This window comes from Meleagris gallopavo, chromosome 1 (assembly GCF_905368555.1).
Source record: "Meleagris gallopavo chromosome 1, MGAL_WU_HG_1.1, whole genome shotgun sequence".
Lineage (NCBI taxonomy): Eukaryota > Metazoa > Chordata > Aves > Galliformes > Phasianidae > Meleagris > Meleagris gallopavo.
The window spans coordinates 103586797-103602342 of NC_139404.1; the positions used below are offsets into that span (position 1 = coordinate 103586797).

At 43.0% G+C, this 15546-nt stretch overlaps 2 protein-coding genes across 5 annotated transcripts; both read right to left on the bottom strand.

Moving 5' to 3' along the window:
• Nucleotides 1–221: 221 nt before the first annotated feature.
• TMEM50B (transmembrane protein 50B) lies at nucleotides 222–10929 on the bottom strand. Of its 3 annotated transcripts, XM_085242388.1 has the most exons (8): nucleotides 10824–10929; nucleotides 6983–7158; nucleotides 6142–6254; nucleotides 5315–5382; nucleotides 4108–4200; nucleotides 3426–3483; nucleotides 1703–1797; nucleotides 222–673 (listed from the first exon to the last, which is right to left on the bottom strand). In XM_085242388.1, the coding sequence occupies exons 2-7, from the start codon at nucleotides 7079–7081 to the stop codon at nucleotides 1752–1754; spliced, it is 477 nt and encodes a 158-aa protein (XP_085098514.1). In that variant the 5' UTR covers nucleotides 7082–7158; nucleotides 10824–10929; the 3' UTR covers nucleotides 222–673; nucleotides 1703–1751. The 3 variants fall into 3 exon arrangements, with proteins under 3 accessions (XP_085098514.1, XP_085098505.1, XP_085098506.1); XM_085242379.1 differs by having other exon boundaries at nucleotides 222–1797; nucleotides 10824–10928; XM_085242380.1 differs by having other exon boundaries at nucleotides 222–1797; nucleotides 10790–10824.
• An 811-nt stretch (nucleotides 10930–11740) lies between these two features.
• On the bottom strand, nucleotides 11741–14686 carry DNAJC28 (DnaJ heat shock protein family (Hsp40) member C28). 2 transcript variants are annotated; one of them, XM_010722991.3, is made up of 2 exons: nucleotides 14551–14686; nucleotides 11741–13303 (listed from the first exon to the last, which is right to left on the bottom strand). In XM_010722991.3, exon 2 carries the CDS (start codon nucleotides 13253–13255, stop codon nucleotides 12110–12112), a length of 1146 nt encoding a protein of 381 aa, XP_010721293.2. In that variant the 5' UTR covers nucleotides 13256–13303; nucleotides 14551–14686; the 3' UTR covers nucleotides 11741–12109. The 2 variants fall into 2 exon arrangements, with proteins under 2 accessions (XP_010721293.2, XP_010721299.2); XM_010722997.3 differs by having other exon boundaries at nucleotides 14343–14624.
• Nucleotides 14687–15546: the final 860 nt, after the last annotated feature.

A 15546-nucleotide genomic window follows, 5' to 3' on the forward strand; every position in this document is an offset into this window, starting at 1 on the left:
CTTGTGCTGTTCAAGTGTCAGATTGACTGCAGTCAGACATAGACTGCAATTAGTTAGAGGCTACCTTTGATTTTCACTTAGTAGAAAAGCAAACAAGCATTCTCCTGTATGAGAATGTGGGAGACATGAAAACAAAACCCTTGGTTTTAAATATTAGGTTTTGCAAGACTCTCTTAAAAATCTGAATCACTTCCTACTGCCCAATTATCTGCTGATGTTCATTATTTGGAGAACGTAAGATAAAGTTTATTGCAGTTTTCTGGAATTACAACCAACCAGACAATGCATGTACAAAGCTGTGATTAACACCAGTGAATATATGGTAACTCACTGCAGGATGACAAAATGAGGATGGAAGTTAGTCTAGCCAGTAACACAGTTTCAGCTGCACTATTTGCTTCATATTCTGTTCACTGGAAAGATTCCCCCAAGGGAGCAATTAGGTGACTAACAGTATGTAGTAACCATGCACGTAAGTTACATTCTGAAGTTTAATGCCACTTGGTCAGCAATCTTGATACATGGAAAGTTATAAAAGCTTTCAGACACAAGGTAGATTCAACTGCTTTAAAAACATATAGAACTTACAAGGAAGTCACCAACAGCAAGATGAATATACAACATCAGTCCAAAGCCATAAAACACTGCTGTTCTCCCTTTCTGTATACTCCAGCTAGAAGAAAATGGATTCCAATAGTGAACACATTCCTACAAAATACCCTATAGAATACCTGTGAAATTTGGAATATAAATACATTTTAACTGGGGCAAGCAACAGTCCTAAAACTGGCACTTATTTCAAGTTAAGACTGTTAGCAATAACACAATCTGCTATACTCCTATTTGAAATACTCACCTGTTCCATTACCTAAGGTAATAACAGGTGGCAGCAGAATCACTCATTTCTCAACAAAATGCTTCCCCCAGAGAAAATCTATTCGAGCATAATTTTTAAGCTGTCAGTCTGATTGTCACCTATTCTTTCTATTCCCTAACGACAACTGGCAGCAGTTGCAGGGTTTTTGAAATTCTAGTATCAATAAATACAATAAATAGTGATTGGCATCTATTACACTGAACAGCAAGAAATAAATTCCGTGCTGCTACCAAGTTTCATTTGTGCAATGGTAATCAAGTACAGTTGGATTGGTCATGCAGAACCTACTTAAAATAGGGTCTTGTTTAAAAACTCATAACCTTTTACCAAAAAAAAAAAAAAAAGCTACTTAATTGGAATAACTGTTCAGAAAAGTATAAAACTTAACCCTTAACTCAGCATACAGTACAGTAGAATTTACCCTCAGGAAATAAAGGGTCACTTCCACAAGCTACCACTCCTCTCCAGGTATACAGGCAGCCCTTACTGTCAGCTCTTAATAATCAGCAATAGCTCACCCATGCATAAAGATATCAATCCCTTCCATCCTGCTTATTCACTTGCAGTTCAACTGAAGCCTCTCAAATGTGTGAAGGTTTGGAAGATCGAGTCTTAACAGTCAATGGAAACTCGTGTATTTGAAGAAATAAGCCTGTAGATTTCAGAAAGCCTGACTTTCCCTTTTTAAGATATATACAGTCATATGTACATATTCACAAATCTGTTCTATGAAAAGAGGGAGCTTATTACAGAAATCGTAGTTTGTCTCAGTTCATACAATTTAGAAAGCAAAACGAGAACAAATAAACGTAAATATCTACATACAGAGTACAACAGAGCAATTATGGAATAGACAATGCTGTATTGTGATCTCTCATCCCCACAACTCCTCTGTTCTTCCAAACTTGTAGATCAGAGTACTGAAGAAGAAAAAGAAAGGGAAGAAAAAAATAAATCAGGCCCTACATAAAGAGGAAAAGGGCATTTTAATTATTAGCATACAATCTTACACTGTTTACACCACAAAAATCAATGTCCTTCCAGCAATCTTAACTTTTATTCACATTAGTACCTACTTTTCTGTTTCTTGAGTTTAGTCATGCAAGAGTACAGAACAGATTTAGGAACTGCTATTTTGCACAAGAACATAACTGGTTTTCCAAACAAAGCCGTAGAAGAGTCAGTCAACAGGGATCACTGCCCAGCATTTAACACAGTATTAGAAGGAAAACAGCACACTAACTTAGGTGGATAAGAACTTCCAAAAGAAGAAGTTTATAAATCACAGAATGTTCTGGGAGCTTTTCACCCAGCAGGAACAAGTCTAAGTCTATCAGGTATTAGATATGCTAGCCATTGCTATGAAATAGTTAAGAAAAAGGCAATAGGATGTCTCACTTACTGCTGGCAGACAGATGCCAAGGTATTTGTTGTACAGAGATGATATTGCCATTATCCACCGTGTCACAGACACAGAATATTTCACCCAGAAAAGTGTCATCGCTTAGTCATACATATACTAGTATAAGTCCAGAAAGAACTGGACTAACAAGGCTTGGACTGTTAGGTGGATAAAGAACTGGTTAGATGGCAATAAAAGAAGGGTGGCCAGCAGGGAGAGGGAGGTGATGGTCCCTCTCTACCCTGCCCTTGTGAGGCCCCATCCAAAGTACTGTGTCCAAGCCTGGGGCTGCCAGTAGAGGAATAAGCAGACCTGTAGGACAGGCTCCAGAGGAGAGCCACGAAGATGATCAGAGGGCTGGAGCACCTCTCCTGTAAAGAAAGCTTGAGGGAGTTGGGCTTGTTTAGCTTGGAAATAAGAAGGCTCCAGGGAGACCTCATTGTGGCCTTCCAGTACTCGAAGGGAGCTTACAAGCTGGAGGTGAATTGACATTTTATGTGGCCTGATAGTGATAGGACAAAGGGGAATGGCTTGAAGATAAAAGAGGGGAAACTTAGGTTAAATGTTGAGAAGAAACTTTTTGAGAGATTGTGGGTGCCCCATCCCTGGAGGCGCTCAAAGCCAGGCTGGATGGGGCCCTGGGCAGCCTGAGCTGCTGGAGGGCACTGTGGCAGGGGTGGGAACTAGATGATCCTTGAGGTCTCCTCCAACCCAAGCCATTCTATGATTCTATAAACAAGAACATGAATCTCTGAACAGAGCTCTGTCTCTGAGAAGGGGTAATTAAGGAATTGCTTCTAAGCACTGGAGCAAACAGGGTAGTAGGTGATAGCAGAGTAAGAAAAGTAATAATTGGATCTGTTTATAAAATTATTATCATCATCACATCAGTTCTCTGTATTGTGCCAGTTTACTCTGTGACCCAAGTGATCCCTGCCTCACATGCTTCACTCCTCAAGCGAAGATCAGAGCGGGTAATTAATTGAAATATGGGAGTTCTGCACTGTCAGCAGAGCTCCACATCATCAAAGATCAAGTCTGGTGTGAGCTCTGGTTAGAATTAATTTTCCATAGGTACTTATGTGGATGAAAGCAGGTATGTGCAATACTCCTTCAAAAGGAAGGAAACTGACCCAGGTATCTTACCTGAAAAATATCAATGCATTCTGGAAAAACACTGCTAATCCAGGGTAAACATTAATGTCTGCAAAGTAAGTAACAAAGGAAATATTAAGATTTTTTGTGCAGAAAAGGGTTTCCAAAACACTCATCACCAACAAGAAAACTAGGTGGCATTGCTCTAGCAAGGACAGACCACACTTCCATTCTTCTGGATATTCTGTCTTTCAGCAAAAGTATTTTCTATATCCAAAAATAAAGTTCAATGCCAGAAGACAATCTGTAATTTTAAAAACACTTTTAGATTTCAATCAAGAGCTTGGGCATTGCGTTTGGTTGCTTTTTGGTTTTGCTTTGTTTGTTCTTAAAACAGTAGTTTGTAGCAGTTCCTGAATAACAATCACAGCTACCAATGTCTGTGTTTTATATAGAACACTTGTATATATCTGGACTGCTTGAAATGGTTCATTGATAGTTCCTAACTTCAATTTCATCAAGCAATCCTCAAATCCATAAGTAAGGGACTGTGAAGGGTCCAGCACATTACAGATATTCATATTCACAGCCTTTACGAAAATAAAGCTCATAAACAAACCACTATATCACAAGATATATACCATGCTGAAACAGAATACTTCACATCAAACTTGATGATACTTCCAGAAAGCAGTGAAGCCCATTTCTAAAACTAATCAATAAAGAAACTTACTCTGTGTAACATATGCTCCAAAAAGAATCCACATTGAAGCAATAAGTGAACCAAACATCAGCATAAAGCCAATGAAGAGCCAAACACGAGCACCTGCAGGAAATATTAAAACCTCTGAGAACCACGTAGTGGTGACAGTGTACATGTAGTGACATACGATCAGACACGGAAGGTTCAAATGGAAAGAGTTCAACCCTGTGTAAAGGATAACATCATCCAAAAATTGTCTTCTTTAACAAAGCAGATAGGAAGTGGATATTAGCAAACACTTACCAGAAATTTCTCCTCATCTGAAGGGAATGCCTGTAACATCATTTAACGCCACATGGAGCGGACTACTTAAGAGGTACACTGCCAAAGCTATAGTTTTTCTGAGGTAAGGATGGCATTCTGATAAGGTACACAAAAAAACCCTTTCCTGTGTTTACTTCAGAAAGGTATTTTCATGTAGGTGAAATCCTTTGATTTACGCAGTGACCCAAGAGGTCCCTTTCTCTTACATGCCATCCTCCTCAAGTAAAGGTCAAGGTAGATAACTAATTGAAATGCTGGAGACCCCGCACTGTGAGACATTGCCCACTCAGAAAGGAGGATGACACCACTGCAAATAACCAACTTGCTCACTCGTGGTAAAGGAAAAAATCTTTATGTGCAAGGATTTACTCCAACAGACTTAAGAATGAAATGCAGGAAGGCATCGTAGCCTCGTTCAAATAAGTAAGTCCTCCCAGATTTCCCATGAGACGTCCTGCAGATCACATAAAAACTGATGCTGGGAGCCACATGGGAAATAGTAAGGGAATTATGAATGAAAGAAGAGAGAGGGCAGCAGGCCTACAGACACCACATAGTGCTATTACTGAGGAAACATCACCAAGGAAACAATGTTCGCAACGCACTCTAAAATAACAGATCTAGAAGGAACTCAGGTCCATCACTTACCACAAGGCAGAAATTTATTTCTCTGAACAGCTATACAGGACAAGCAGAGAAAACTTCAGGTGTTCAGACTATAAAGAGATTAGATTTTCTGAAGTTTGCCTTTTAACAAATGACAGTACCTACCTTCAAGTGTTAACTTTGTAAAGAAATTAACAGAACCTTTGTCCTACTCCTTAGCTTCTGATTATTATTTAACCACTGCATAAAAACAAAACAAAAAAATCCTTAAAATATCAGTCCTTTAACCCAGCATTATTTTAATTACCTGTTCTTCCTAAGCATCCATCACTGTAGCTGTCTCCTCTCACCTGTGCATTTGATACAGCATTTATCCTAGGAACACAAAAAGCGTGGACATTTCAGGTTATTAGTTAAAAATTCCCAGTATAAAGCTTTTATTTATTTGTTTTTAAAAAGGTGGAAAAAACTCTGGAAGAATTACTGACATTCTGTACAGTCACATAGTATTACATCTTCCTTAATGGAAGGATCCCAATTGGCCTTCAAGCAAACCCTATATTCCTGCTGAAGTTTTACTTAAATGTTTACATTTACAAACCTGTAAGCTGAAAAAATCAGAACTGCCTTTTTTTAAAGTGACTGAAACATTGCTGGTCATTTTTTGGCCATCTGTTTAAGTTCTTAGTAGCTCCAAAATCACTTTTCAGGAACAATAATAATCAGTAATGCAGTGGTCTTGTGATTGTAAGATCCTTTTTGATGCCTCTGCTTTGCAATGAATAGCACAAATTTTCAAGCGAGACATGTCCTGTAAGGGGGGACCATTTATTTTCTTAAATTACTCTGCTGAGGAAGAAAAACTTCAAAATACCAAATAACAAGAAAGCTGAGAACATCCATAAGTATCTTTTTTTTCCTCTTCAATAAAAACTCATTTCTTTTCACTAAAACCTATTACTTCTCCCTCAAGCTTGCCACGTTTACATCATCACAAGAGATACAAGATTACTCAGAAATAATTTATAACAAAGTGATTCCAAGTTTTACCATATGTATACGGCCTAGTAAAAATGGTGTTTAAGAGCTCATATTTACCATACAATGAAAGAACCCCCTTCTATATACACTTACATGAAAAAAGCTAGTGTTGAAAACACCCCACAGGTATGGAACGCGTGGTTCATTTGCTCTGGCTTTGGGTAAACTACTGCAGCATCTATCATTATCCACCAACCTGTGAAAAACTAGAAATAAATAACACCACTACTATGAGGCAGAAAGGGCACAAAAACAGACCGACAAAACATGTCAAATGTTTGTGTACATCATTTAATTTTCCTTTATCAAATACTGACAGAGAAAGTGACTAGCTTTACGTCAGACTAAGTGTTGATAAGTGAGTTCTGCATTATACCTTGAAGTGGATGTTTTCACAGAAGCACTGGAGAACTGGTTCTGTTTCTATTCAAATTACACCTCAGCTTATGGCTGAGTTCTCTGTATTACTTTAAGAACAAGGATCTGAAACATAAACTGTGAATAACGTAAGTAATTTTGCCAAAACTCCACTAGGAATTCCAATCTTTTTTTAAAGAAGAGATAGTAGGACCAGTTTATTATTATTGTGATCACAGAATGGCCTGGGTTGAAAAGGACCACAATGATCATCTAGTTTCAATCCCCCTGCCACGGGTAGGGTTGCCAACCACCAGACCAGGCTGCCCAGAGCCACATAAACCTGGAAAATTAAATAAAATGCAAATTTATGTGATCCATAAAAAAAAAAGATGGCTAATTGTTATACTTGGAAAAGAAAAAAATCTGAGAAATATACTGGATCAAGGTGCAGTTAACAACAAAACTCCACAAAGTTTTACAAAAATAACTGTTTGTTGTATTTCCAAATTTCTCAGCACGGTTATGACCCAGCTCCTCTCACAGAGGAGCAAACACTCACGTATTCACAACTTACCAATACACCAGCAACTATGGAAGCAATGGCATTTCTTCTTTCACTCCAGTCAATACACTCACATTCTGGCCACCGGAAGTTGTCCAAGAATCCTGCCATTTCCTCACAGATTAGATTGCCCTTCTTGTTCTGCACTTATACATGAATTCTTCCATTAACAGCAGCGTTCTAAGTACCTGAAACGTGGCCAAGAATGTATTTAGCACAGAATGGTAAGAACTCAAGATGTTTGATAAACTGTCATGAGCAGCCTTTAAAATGCATATTTTTGCAGAAGTATTCCACACATTCTATAGCTGCTCTATTGAGCTTCATTAAATAGAGCAAACTGCATCACAAACAGAATTACAATATAAAATCAGCACGTAAGCACTGCACTTGATGCATCGTACCTGAGATGTAAATATACTGCTTATTTATTTGTAACATGTAGAAACAAAAGCGGGAGCCAAAAAAAGCAAAAATATTTCACCCTAAGTTTCACCATTGAACCGTAATCCTATCATTGGATAGGATTAAGAAAAAGATAAGAGACACACAGCAGGACTTCACATGCAGAGCAGAACATTCCTTTGAGTCCGACAAAGGAATCTTAGATAAGATGCCCGTATTTCCTGCCTCCAAATAAAAGACACTACAGTGTCTTTCTATCACAGCAGAAAAGTGATCACCTCAGTGAAACAACTAATACCACGGATAAGAGATGTCCTCCTCTGCAGCCAGATGATCAGTCACAGATCTTCATACACAGAAAGATGAAAGCAAAGTTCATCAGTGCTCCTGTGGCCCTTCCTTGTTTTGCACTCTCAAAATGGTTCCATATGTACTTCATTTGTTCCTCTTCAGTCCCTGAAACTGTTTATCTTCCTCAAGCAGAAATCTCTACTATTCCTGCCAGAATCTCTCTCTTCCTCTTATACCCTCTTGATCACTCACAGCAGAATGCAGCCCATGGCTCCTGTCACTGTATTCACTGTGGACATGCTCTGCAGTACAGCTGGCCACAAGCAGGAGTAAGTAATGCAGCATGTTATCTTGCCTGCTAATACTCTCAGAAGGAGCAGCTGAGGGAGCCGGGGTTGTTCAGTCTGGAGGAGGTTCAGGAGAGCTTATTGCTCTCTACAACCACCAGGGAGGAGGTTGTGGTGAGATGGGGGTCAGTCTCTGCTCCTGGCTAACAGTGATAGGATAAGAGGGAATGGCCTTAGGTTGCACCAGGTGAGGTTCAGGTTGGGTATTAGGAAAAATTTCTTCTCAGCAAGAGCAGTGAGGCAGTGGCACAGGCTGCCCAGGGAGGTGGTGCAGTCACCATCCCTGGAGGTGTTCAGGAGCCGTGTGGATGAGGCACTGAGGAATGTGGGCAGTGGGCGTGGTGGGGATGGGCTGACAGTTGGACTGGGTGATCTTAGAGGTCTATTCCTGCCTTAATGAGTCTATGATTCCATATTTTTTGAAGATCTATTTTTTTCAAGTCTGTATTTTCTTCTGGATTCTTTTCCCGTAACATACTATTTTAAAAGTACTGATGTATTTAAAGGCATTAAATGGTTTGCTTGGTCAGCCAATTTAATTAAACCAACATTCAAAGCAAACAACATCTGGCATCTAGTACATAGTACTAATATATGTATGTACATAGTGCATACATGACATAGTAAGACCCCTTCAACTCTACCAAGTCAGTCACGGTAAACTTAACACATGGTACAATCCTCTCTTACTTACTAAACACGTTTAAGCAGTAAAAAGCAGTTTAAAAACAAAACAGAGGCATTTTGGTCACTTGAAGAATCTGAGACAAAACCTCTCTCAACTGTCTTGAGTATCAAACAGAATTTTCACAACTGCGTAAGTGACGAGTGAATGTAGTGCCCAAGGAGGCTGTGGATGCCCCATCCCTGCAGGCATTCAAGGCCAGGCTGGATGTGGCTCTGGGCAGCCTGGTCTGCTGGTTGGTGACCCTGCACACAGCAGGGTTGAAACTGGATGATCATTGTGGTCCTTTTCAACCCAGGCCATTCTGTGATTCTATTATTCTAATGCTGTGTTGATCTTTTTTTAAAATATTTTTTTTAATATACATTTTAAGATATGGAGCAGCTTTCTACCAAAGCATATTTTACCAGAAATAGTGACTCAACAACCTACACTTTGCTTTAACCTCATCTTTGTGCTGAGAAGAAAAGCACCTCGATGATGCGAAGAGATGAGATAAGCACTATCTGCTGGCAGTCTTTCAACAGCAAAGACTTGTAATTGACTGTACAATTTTCCTCTTTCACTAGAATGGCAGGCATTGGGAAACACAGCACAGTGTATTTGCAACACAAGACAGACAAAATGTTTGGAATTATTTCTACGTGTGTCTAATGCTAGAAACCAGCTATGATTTCACAAAGAGGAGTGCTAGAGTGGGCTGCTGGCAGTAATGGGGATAAAGGTGCTGATGTCCCTGCCCTTTTCCCTTATATAATGTAAACATTAACTGATGCCACGCAAAATTCCACAAAGAAGTCTCTCATACAATTACCTCAGAAGAATGCCACACAAGAGTAAAAATAATAAGACATTTGTATTTATGTTTCTATAGGTCTGCATGTGTAGAGACTTCACAGTCATACTACTAAAGGCAGTGATGCACCATCTTTTCCTTTGTGACCGAGTGTGGCCTCGCTCCATGCCCACCACACAGACAGACATTCCAGACTGTCCCTGACCAAGCAAGAACAAACCGGGCCTGAAAAATAACAGGGACAGTTATAGCTGCTGCAGAAATAACATTCAGTAGGTGCCAGCACCTGGGTTAAAGCAACTAGGATATCATTCAGGTGAACGAGGTAAAACAACAATATACCACATGAGGGCTGGAGCATAAAAGTTTCTTCATGAAGTTATGTTCTCTCCCCCAAAGGGACTAGTTCCACATGAATGAAGTGTGAAAGCAGTGATAAGGAAGCAAAAAAACCTGCACAGGGAAAACTGTCTAAGCCTGCAATACTAGGCTCCAAAGAACAGGGCCTGCTATTTCCAAAGCAGAAAGCAGAAGACAGGCCAGAGGAAGAGCCATTGAAAGCCATGAAGAAAAATGAATTCCTTCCTTCCTTCCTCAAGGAAGGAGAAAGCACCTTCCATAAGACATCGGTTAGAGTACGCCGTAAGCCATATACGTGCAATACACAAGAACTAGTAGAGGATATTCCGCACTCACTGCAAGGACCTTACAGCAGCACTTCTACCCCGCTCTGTGCCAGTGGTCCCCGCTGGACCACTCCCCCATTTCTGCCACCACGTGAGTTTCACTTTCAGTTTCCCACACACAATACCGTACCGCCTGCCTTTCAGAAAGGACAGGAACTTTCCGATTAATAACCCTACGGCTAAGGGGCCAAGGCATCGAACGGACAACAGCCCCCCGCAGCCCTCAGCACGACGCCCGGCTCCAAGGCGCCGTGACCGCTCCGTTACCCCGCGGGGCTCAAGCCCCCACGGCGGCGACCCGAGCCCTGCCGGCGGCCGTCACGCTGAAGGCGGCCTACGGACCTCCACGTCCCCGCCCCCAGCCAGGCCCGTGACTCCGCCAAAAGGTCACGGCACCGGGGCGGGCGGCGCCGTCGGGCTCTCGAGCCCGGGGAGCACAGAGCCGCCGCGCGTTGCCCTGGCCGGGACGGAAGGTGCCGGCCTGAGCTCCCCCCGGCAACGAGAGGGGACGGTGAGGAGACGCGGCGGGAAGCGGGAGCCGTTGAGCGAAGCGCGCGAACTCCTACCGCCCCCGCCGCCCTCCCGCTCCCACACCCCTTCGCCCCCTACCGCGACGCGAGCGGGAAGCGGCGGTCGCACGTACCCCCGTCCTGCGCGAGACTCTTCCGCCTGCTGGGTGGGCGGGGCAGAAGACCGGGCTGACCGGCGAGCGACGCGACCCTCCGCCAATGGGAAGCAGGCACCGCACGTCACCGGAGGCCGGGCGAGGACGGAGCGCAGCGATTGGGCGGTGCCTCCGCCCGCAAGAGCGAAGCCCCGCCCCCTCCGTATCCCCGGGCGGGGGCGGCCCTGCCCCCTCCGGTCCTGCTCCCCTGTGCGCGGGGCTCGGCGCTCTTCGCGTCGCTTTCTTCCCGTAAAGCTAAAAGAGGCGGCACGGGCATCCTAAGCACAAACTTCAAACAACCCTCAGAACAAACTCCGCCTGGCACAAAAGGTTGGATAGCCGGACTTCAGAGAGATGTAGGCAAAACGCAGCAGTGACACTGAAACTGAATTGCTCCATCCCACATCTAGAGCTAATTTAAATTTAAATTACCATTGCTTGTTGGTCTTTCTTTTTTTTTACTCGTCATTATAATTATTGAAAAAGTGACTTTTGCACCTGGCAGCTTTTCATGCTACAGGCACAAGGCTGGCTGTAAGTGCTGAGAATCAGGTCTCATCTGCTCCATTATAACCAAGTAGCTTTAAAAGGTACACAAAAGCCATTCCGAATGCTGACTCATCCATTACGGCAACTTCAGTATTTAAACTGCTGATACTTATCTTCATGGAGAGCCAAAATGGATTCCATCAGAGTCGGATTTATTGGAATCTGGTTCCTATTTACGCTTGTGCAACAAATCCAACTTACAATTAGCTCTTTTCAGATCGGTCACTGCATTCATTTAAACAGCAATTCACATCCAATTCCCGTGGAACATAATGAGAATTAAAACCTGATCTTTCTCAGCCTGCTATGCCGAAGGACATTTAAACAAGGAAGGATAAAGGTCAAAGTAAAGGGCACAGCCAGACTTTTACTTCCACTTTGTCCTTAACAATGTTTTACTTAGGCGTCGGTTTCATGTTGCAGAAATAACAGCATTGTACAAATCATTAAATTATACACCAAAAAGTTAAGCACAAATTTTGATTTAAGCAGAAGGAAAAACGGGCTGCAATAGGAGAACTGAATTCACTTGTTCCTTAGCAGCATTCACAAAGAATTAATTACCCACAAGTGAATATCAGACACCCCAATTCCTTTCAAGAGGTATAACAGCCAGGATTTTACATTTTCAGTGAATCTGAAATTTCTCTCATGCTACGGGTTTTAGTTATAAAGTGCATTCAAAAACTTGACAAGAGAGGTGTGCTAATATGATCTTATTTCAGTGTAGTATTTAACCACTTCAGTAGAGAAGACTTCCACCCAAACCGTTTAACACCTTCCCCTTTGTTTTCCTTTGTGTCTGAACCAGAAGCCTCCGTGCTTTCCATCGAAGCCTCCGTGCTTTCCATCGAAGCTTCGTAAGTCTTTTGTGCTCGAATGATTTCTCTGTCTGCACTAAAGTGCACCATTTGTCTGCTCAGAATAGGTACAACTAAATTGAAGCTGTCAATTCTTTTGTTTAACTTCCTGATATCTTCCACGAACTGCTCACAGATGTGATTCCATTCCTTTTGCCTATACGGAGTCATTGACTCTCCAAGCTTACTCCTGGATTCCACTAAGCTCTTTCTTAATCGCTCGATCGTTTCCCGGATTTCTTTCTGCAAGAGGATCCACTCCGGCTGGTATCCGTTGTCTATCAGAATCCTGTTCAGGTTGTGAGTCATAGGATCGATATGCGGACAATCTGAAAACTTCTGCAAAGGTTTTCCTTTCCCGCTGAGGTTGTCAAAATCTCCTTTTGCCATTGATTCCTGGATGAGGTCCTCGACCAACCGTTCAACTGCCTGAGTTATCTTCACTTTTTTGCTCTGTCTCACGTCCTTGGCTCTCATGAGGTCCGTTGCGACAGACTGGTTTTCAAGTCTCCGCGTTCGGTATGCCAACACTTGCTCAGTAGCACGGTCTACTCTGAACTGCATGTACTGCTTTTCTCTTTGGCTCGGTGTTCCATAACCAACACCTTCAAAACTCAAGTAGTGTCTATGCTGTGGCGTGTTTGATTTGAGCTGGTCTTCCTCCTCCTCGTCCTTACTCTCAGTGGATTTCTTTTTGTTTGCCACATCATTAAGCACAACTCTGTATGCCTCTTCTACTTTCACGAATGCTGCAGAATCTGCTGTGATGGAACCGCTGTCTGGATGGTATTTTTTGGCAAGACTTCGATACGAATTTCTGATATCATCGAGTGAACATCCTTCCTCAAGCTCAAGAATTTTGTAAGAGTCCTTGACATTCCTTTTAGGTTTGTAGCCTGACAACATTCTATTGCCACAGATATAGGAAAATGGCTTCAGGCTTCTTGGAATCATTGCTTGATGTACCATTAAATGATGTCCTATGGTGTTAGTCAGCATCATATAAAACCACTTTCTATTTCTTCAGACGCAGATACATTATAAACAAACCTACAGACACATTTTTTAAAAATCATATTAAGTATGTCTCTGAGAACTTATACAGCTTGTTCAAGACTTATTTTGTTATATCATCTGAACCAAAGAAATCCCTACAAAAAATTTCAGACCATATGCAGTATTCTTTCTTTTGCAGACTAACAGTGAATTCTGAATTTCTTGTTAATTTCTACTGAAGTAGTAGTAGAAGTATTATGATGTAAATGAAAATTAATTCACATTACAGCTTTCTCCTGCCATAGCAACAGCGGCACAGGTTTGTTATGCACATCTTGCTTCCCAAAAGGTCAAAGCTTTACTGCCTTTCTATAAACTCAGCGCAACATAAACTGGAAATATCCTTTTCGTTGCAGAATTCCAGTGAACGACCCCAGTTCTCTCAGCTATTCCCCAACAGACTTGTGTTTCAGACCCCTCACAGCTCTGCTGCTTTTCTCTGGACATGCTCCAGGGCCTCGACATCTTTCTTGTAGTGAGGGGCCCAAAACTGAACATGGCCCTCAATGTGCAGCCTCACCAGTGCTGAGTACAGAGGGACAGTAACCTTGTTGGACTTGCAACATAGCACAGCATATAGATCACTGCTTTCTCTCCCACTAGGTGGTTGGTAAAGATAATTTTGTTCCATTTGTCCATAAACCCCACACACCTACCACTTAAATGGAATGATAATAGAATCACAGAATGGCCTGGGTTGAAAAGGACCACAATGATCATCCAGTTTCAACCCCCTGCTATCTGCAGAGTCGCCAACCAGCAGACCAGGCTGCCCAGAGCCACATCCAGCCTGGCCTTGAATGCCTCCAGGGATGGGGCATCCACAGCCTCCTTGGACAACCTGTTCCAGTGCGTCACCACCCTCTGTGTGAAAAACTTCCCCCTAATATCTAACCTAAACCTCCCCTGTCTCAGTTTAAAACCATTTCCCCTTGTCCTATCACTATCCACCCACGTAAACACCCGATCAATGAACAATCTCTTGAAATTCAATGTCCTGATATGAAGCGGTCCTTACAAAACGGGTTCTTACCCCCTGGGCCGGCTCTAACTACGCTGGGCAGGCTGCGGGGACAGGGCCGAGACGAGCGGAATGCAGCAGCCGGACCTAACCCCGCCCCTCCTGCTCCCAACGGCCGACCCCCACCAGGCCGCGGGAGCGGTGGCACTCACGAAAAGAGCGCCCACACGCACTGATATGTAGGGCGGGAGAGACACCCCTCCGCGCGACGCCGCCTCACCTGCTGCCCGCCGCCTCCCCGCTCCCCTGCCCTGCTCTCTCTGTCTCACACGGACGTTTCCCCGCCGCCCGCCGGGGGGCGCCCGAGCGCCGTCGCCAGCTCTGCCGGGAGACACGTGACTCGGTGGTATGCGAGCCGGAGGGGCAATGGCGGGCTCGCCGCTGGGGGCATGCGCGGTGCGCTCGGCCGGTGGCAATATGGCGACTGGTGCGCTTCATGCGCTTCACTCTTCAGGTTTATGGTTATACATGTGATCTGGCGCTGAACCCACCCCACACCCCACTGCCCACATCCCTCAGTGCCTCATCCACACGGCTCTTGAACACCTCCAGGGACGGTGACTACACCTCCCTGAGCAGCCTGAGCCACTGCCTCACTGCTCTTGCTGAGAAGAAATTTTTCCTAATATCCAGCCTGAACCTCACCTGGTGCAACTTGATGTCGTTCCTTCCTAAGAAAATGTGGAATGCTTCACGAATTTGTGTAATGTTTCGGGACTATGGGAATTTTGTTCCTGACTTAATTTTTCACACATCCTGGCTATTACAAGAAACCCTGCAAAGAGACAGAAGTGTTATTCTTCTTTCATCTTACAAGAAATAAGACTCTTATTCTGGCATTTTGCTGTTCACTCATGGATAGAAAATGTGAAATAATCCACAAAACTAAAGAGAGGGGTCTAGAAATAGTTGCTAAGCGATGCTTAGGGTTTTTATATGGCATGCATGTCCACAAACCACAGCATTCCAGTACAGTGTCTGTTCAGCAGTACACACTTGGAATTTTTGAACACACTTGGTGGGTTTACTTTGAAAACTTTAGTGGTGTGAAAACAACGTGCTTGTGTTAGTGTATTCTTTTGTTCACTGCCTGACTTTAAGAGGCAGAGATATTGTTCAGTGTTACGCTGGCATGGGCTAATTTGGTTTTCAGTGCTGAACAGTAGCACGACAAGCTTGTTGGTTGCTAACCAAATGGCTTCAGGTACTGTCATGA

Excerpts from the sequence above, each read along its gene's own strand:
- TMEM50B (XM_085242388.1), bottom strand. The coding sequence starts at position 7,081 with ATGGCAGGATTCTTGGACAACTTCCGGTGGCCAGAATGTGAGTGTATT. Across the intron at positions 5,383-6,141 it reads TCAACACTAGCTTTTTTCAT|GATAAATGCTGTATCAAATG; the intron begins GTAAGTGTATAT and ends TTGTGTTCCTAG. Across the intron at positions 3,484-4,107 it reads TGGAGCATATGTTACACAGA|ACATTAATGTTTACCCTGGA; the intron begins GTAAGTTTCTTT and ends CTTACTTTGCAG.
- DNAJC28 (XM_010722991.3), bottom strand. The coding sequence starts at position 13,255 with ATGATGCTGACTAACACCATAGGACATCATTTAATGGTACATCAAGCA.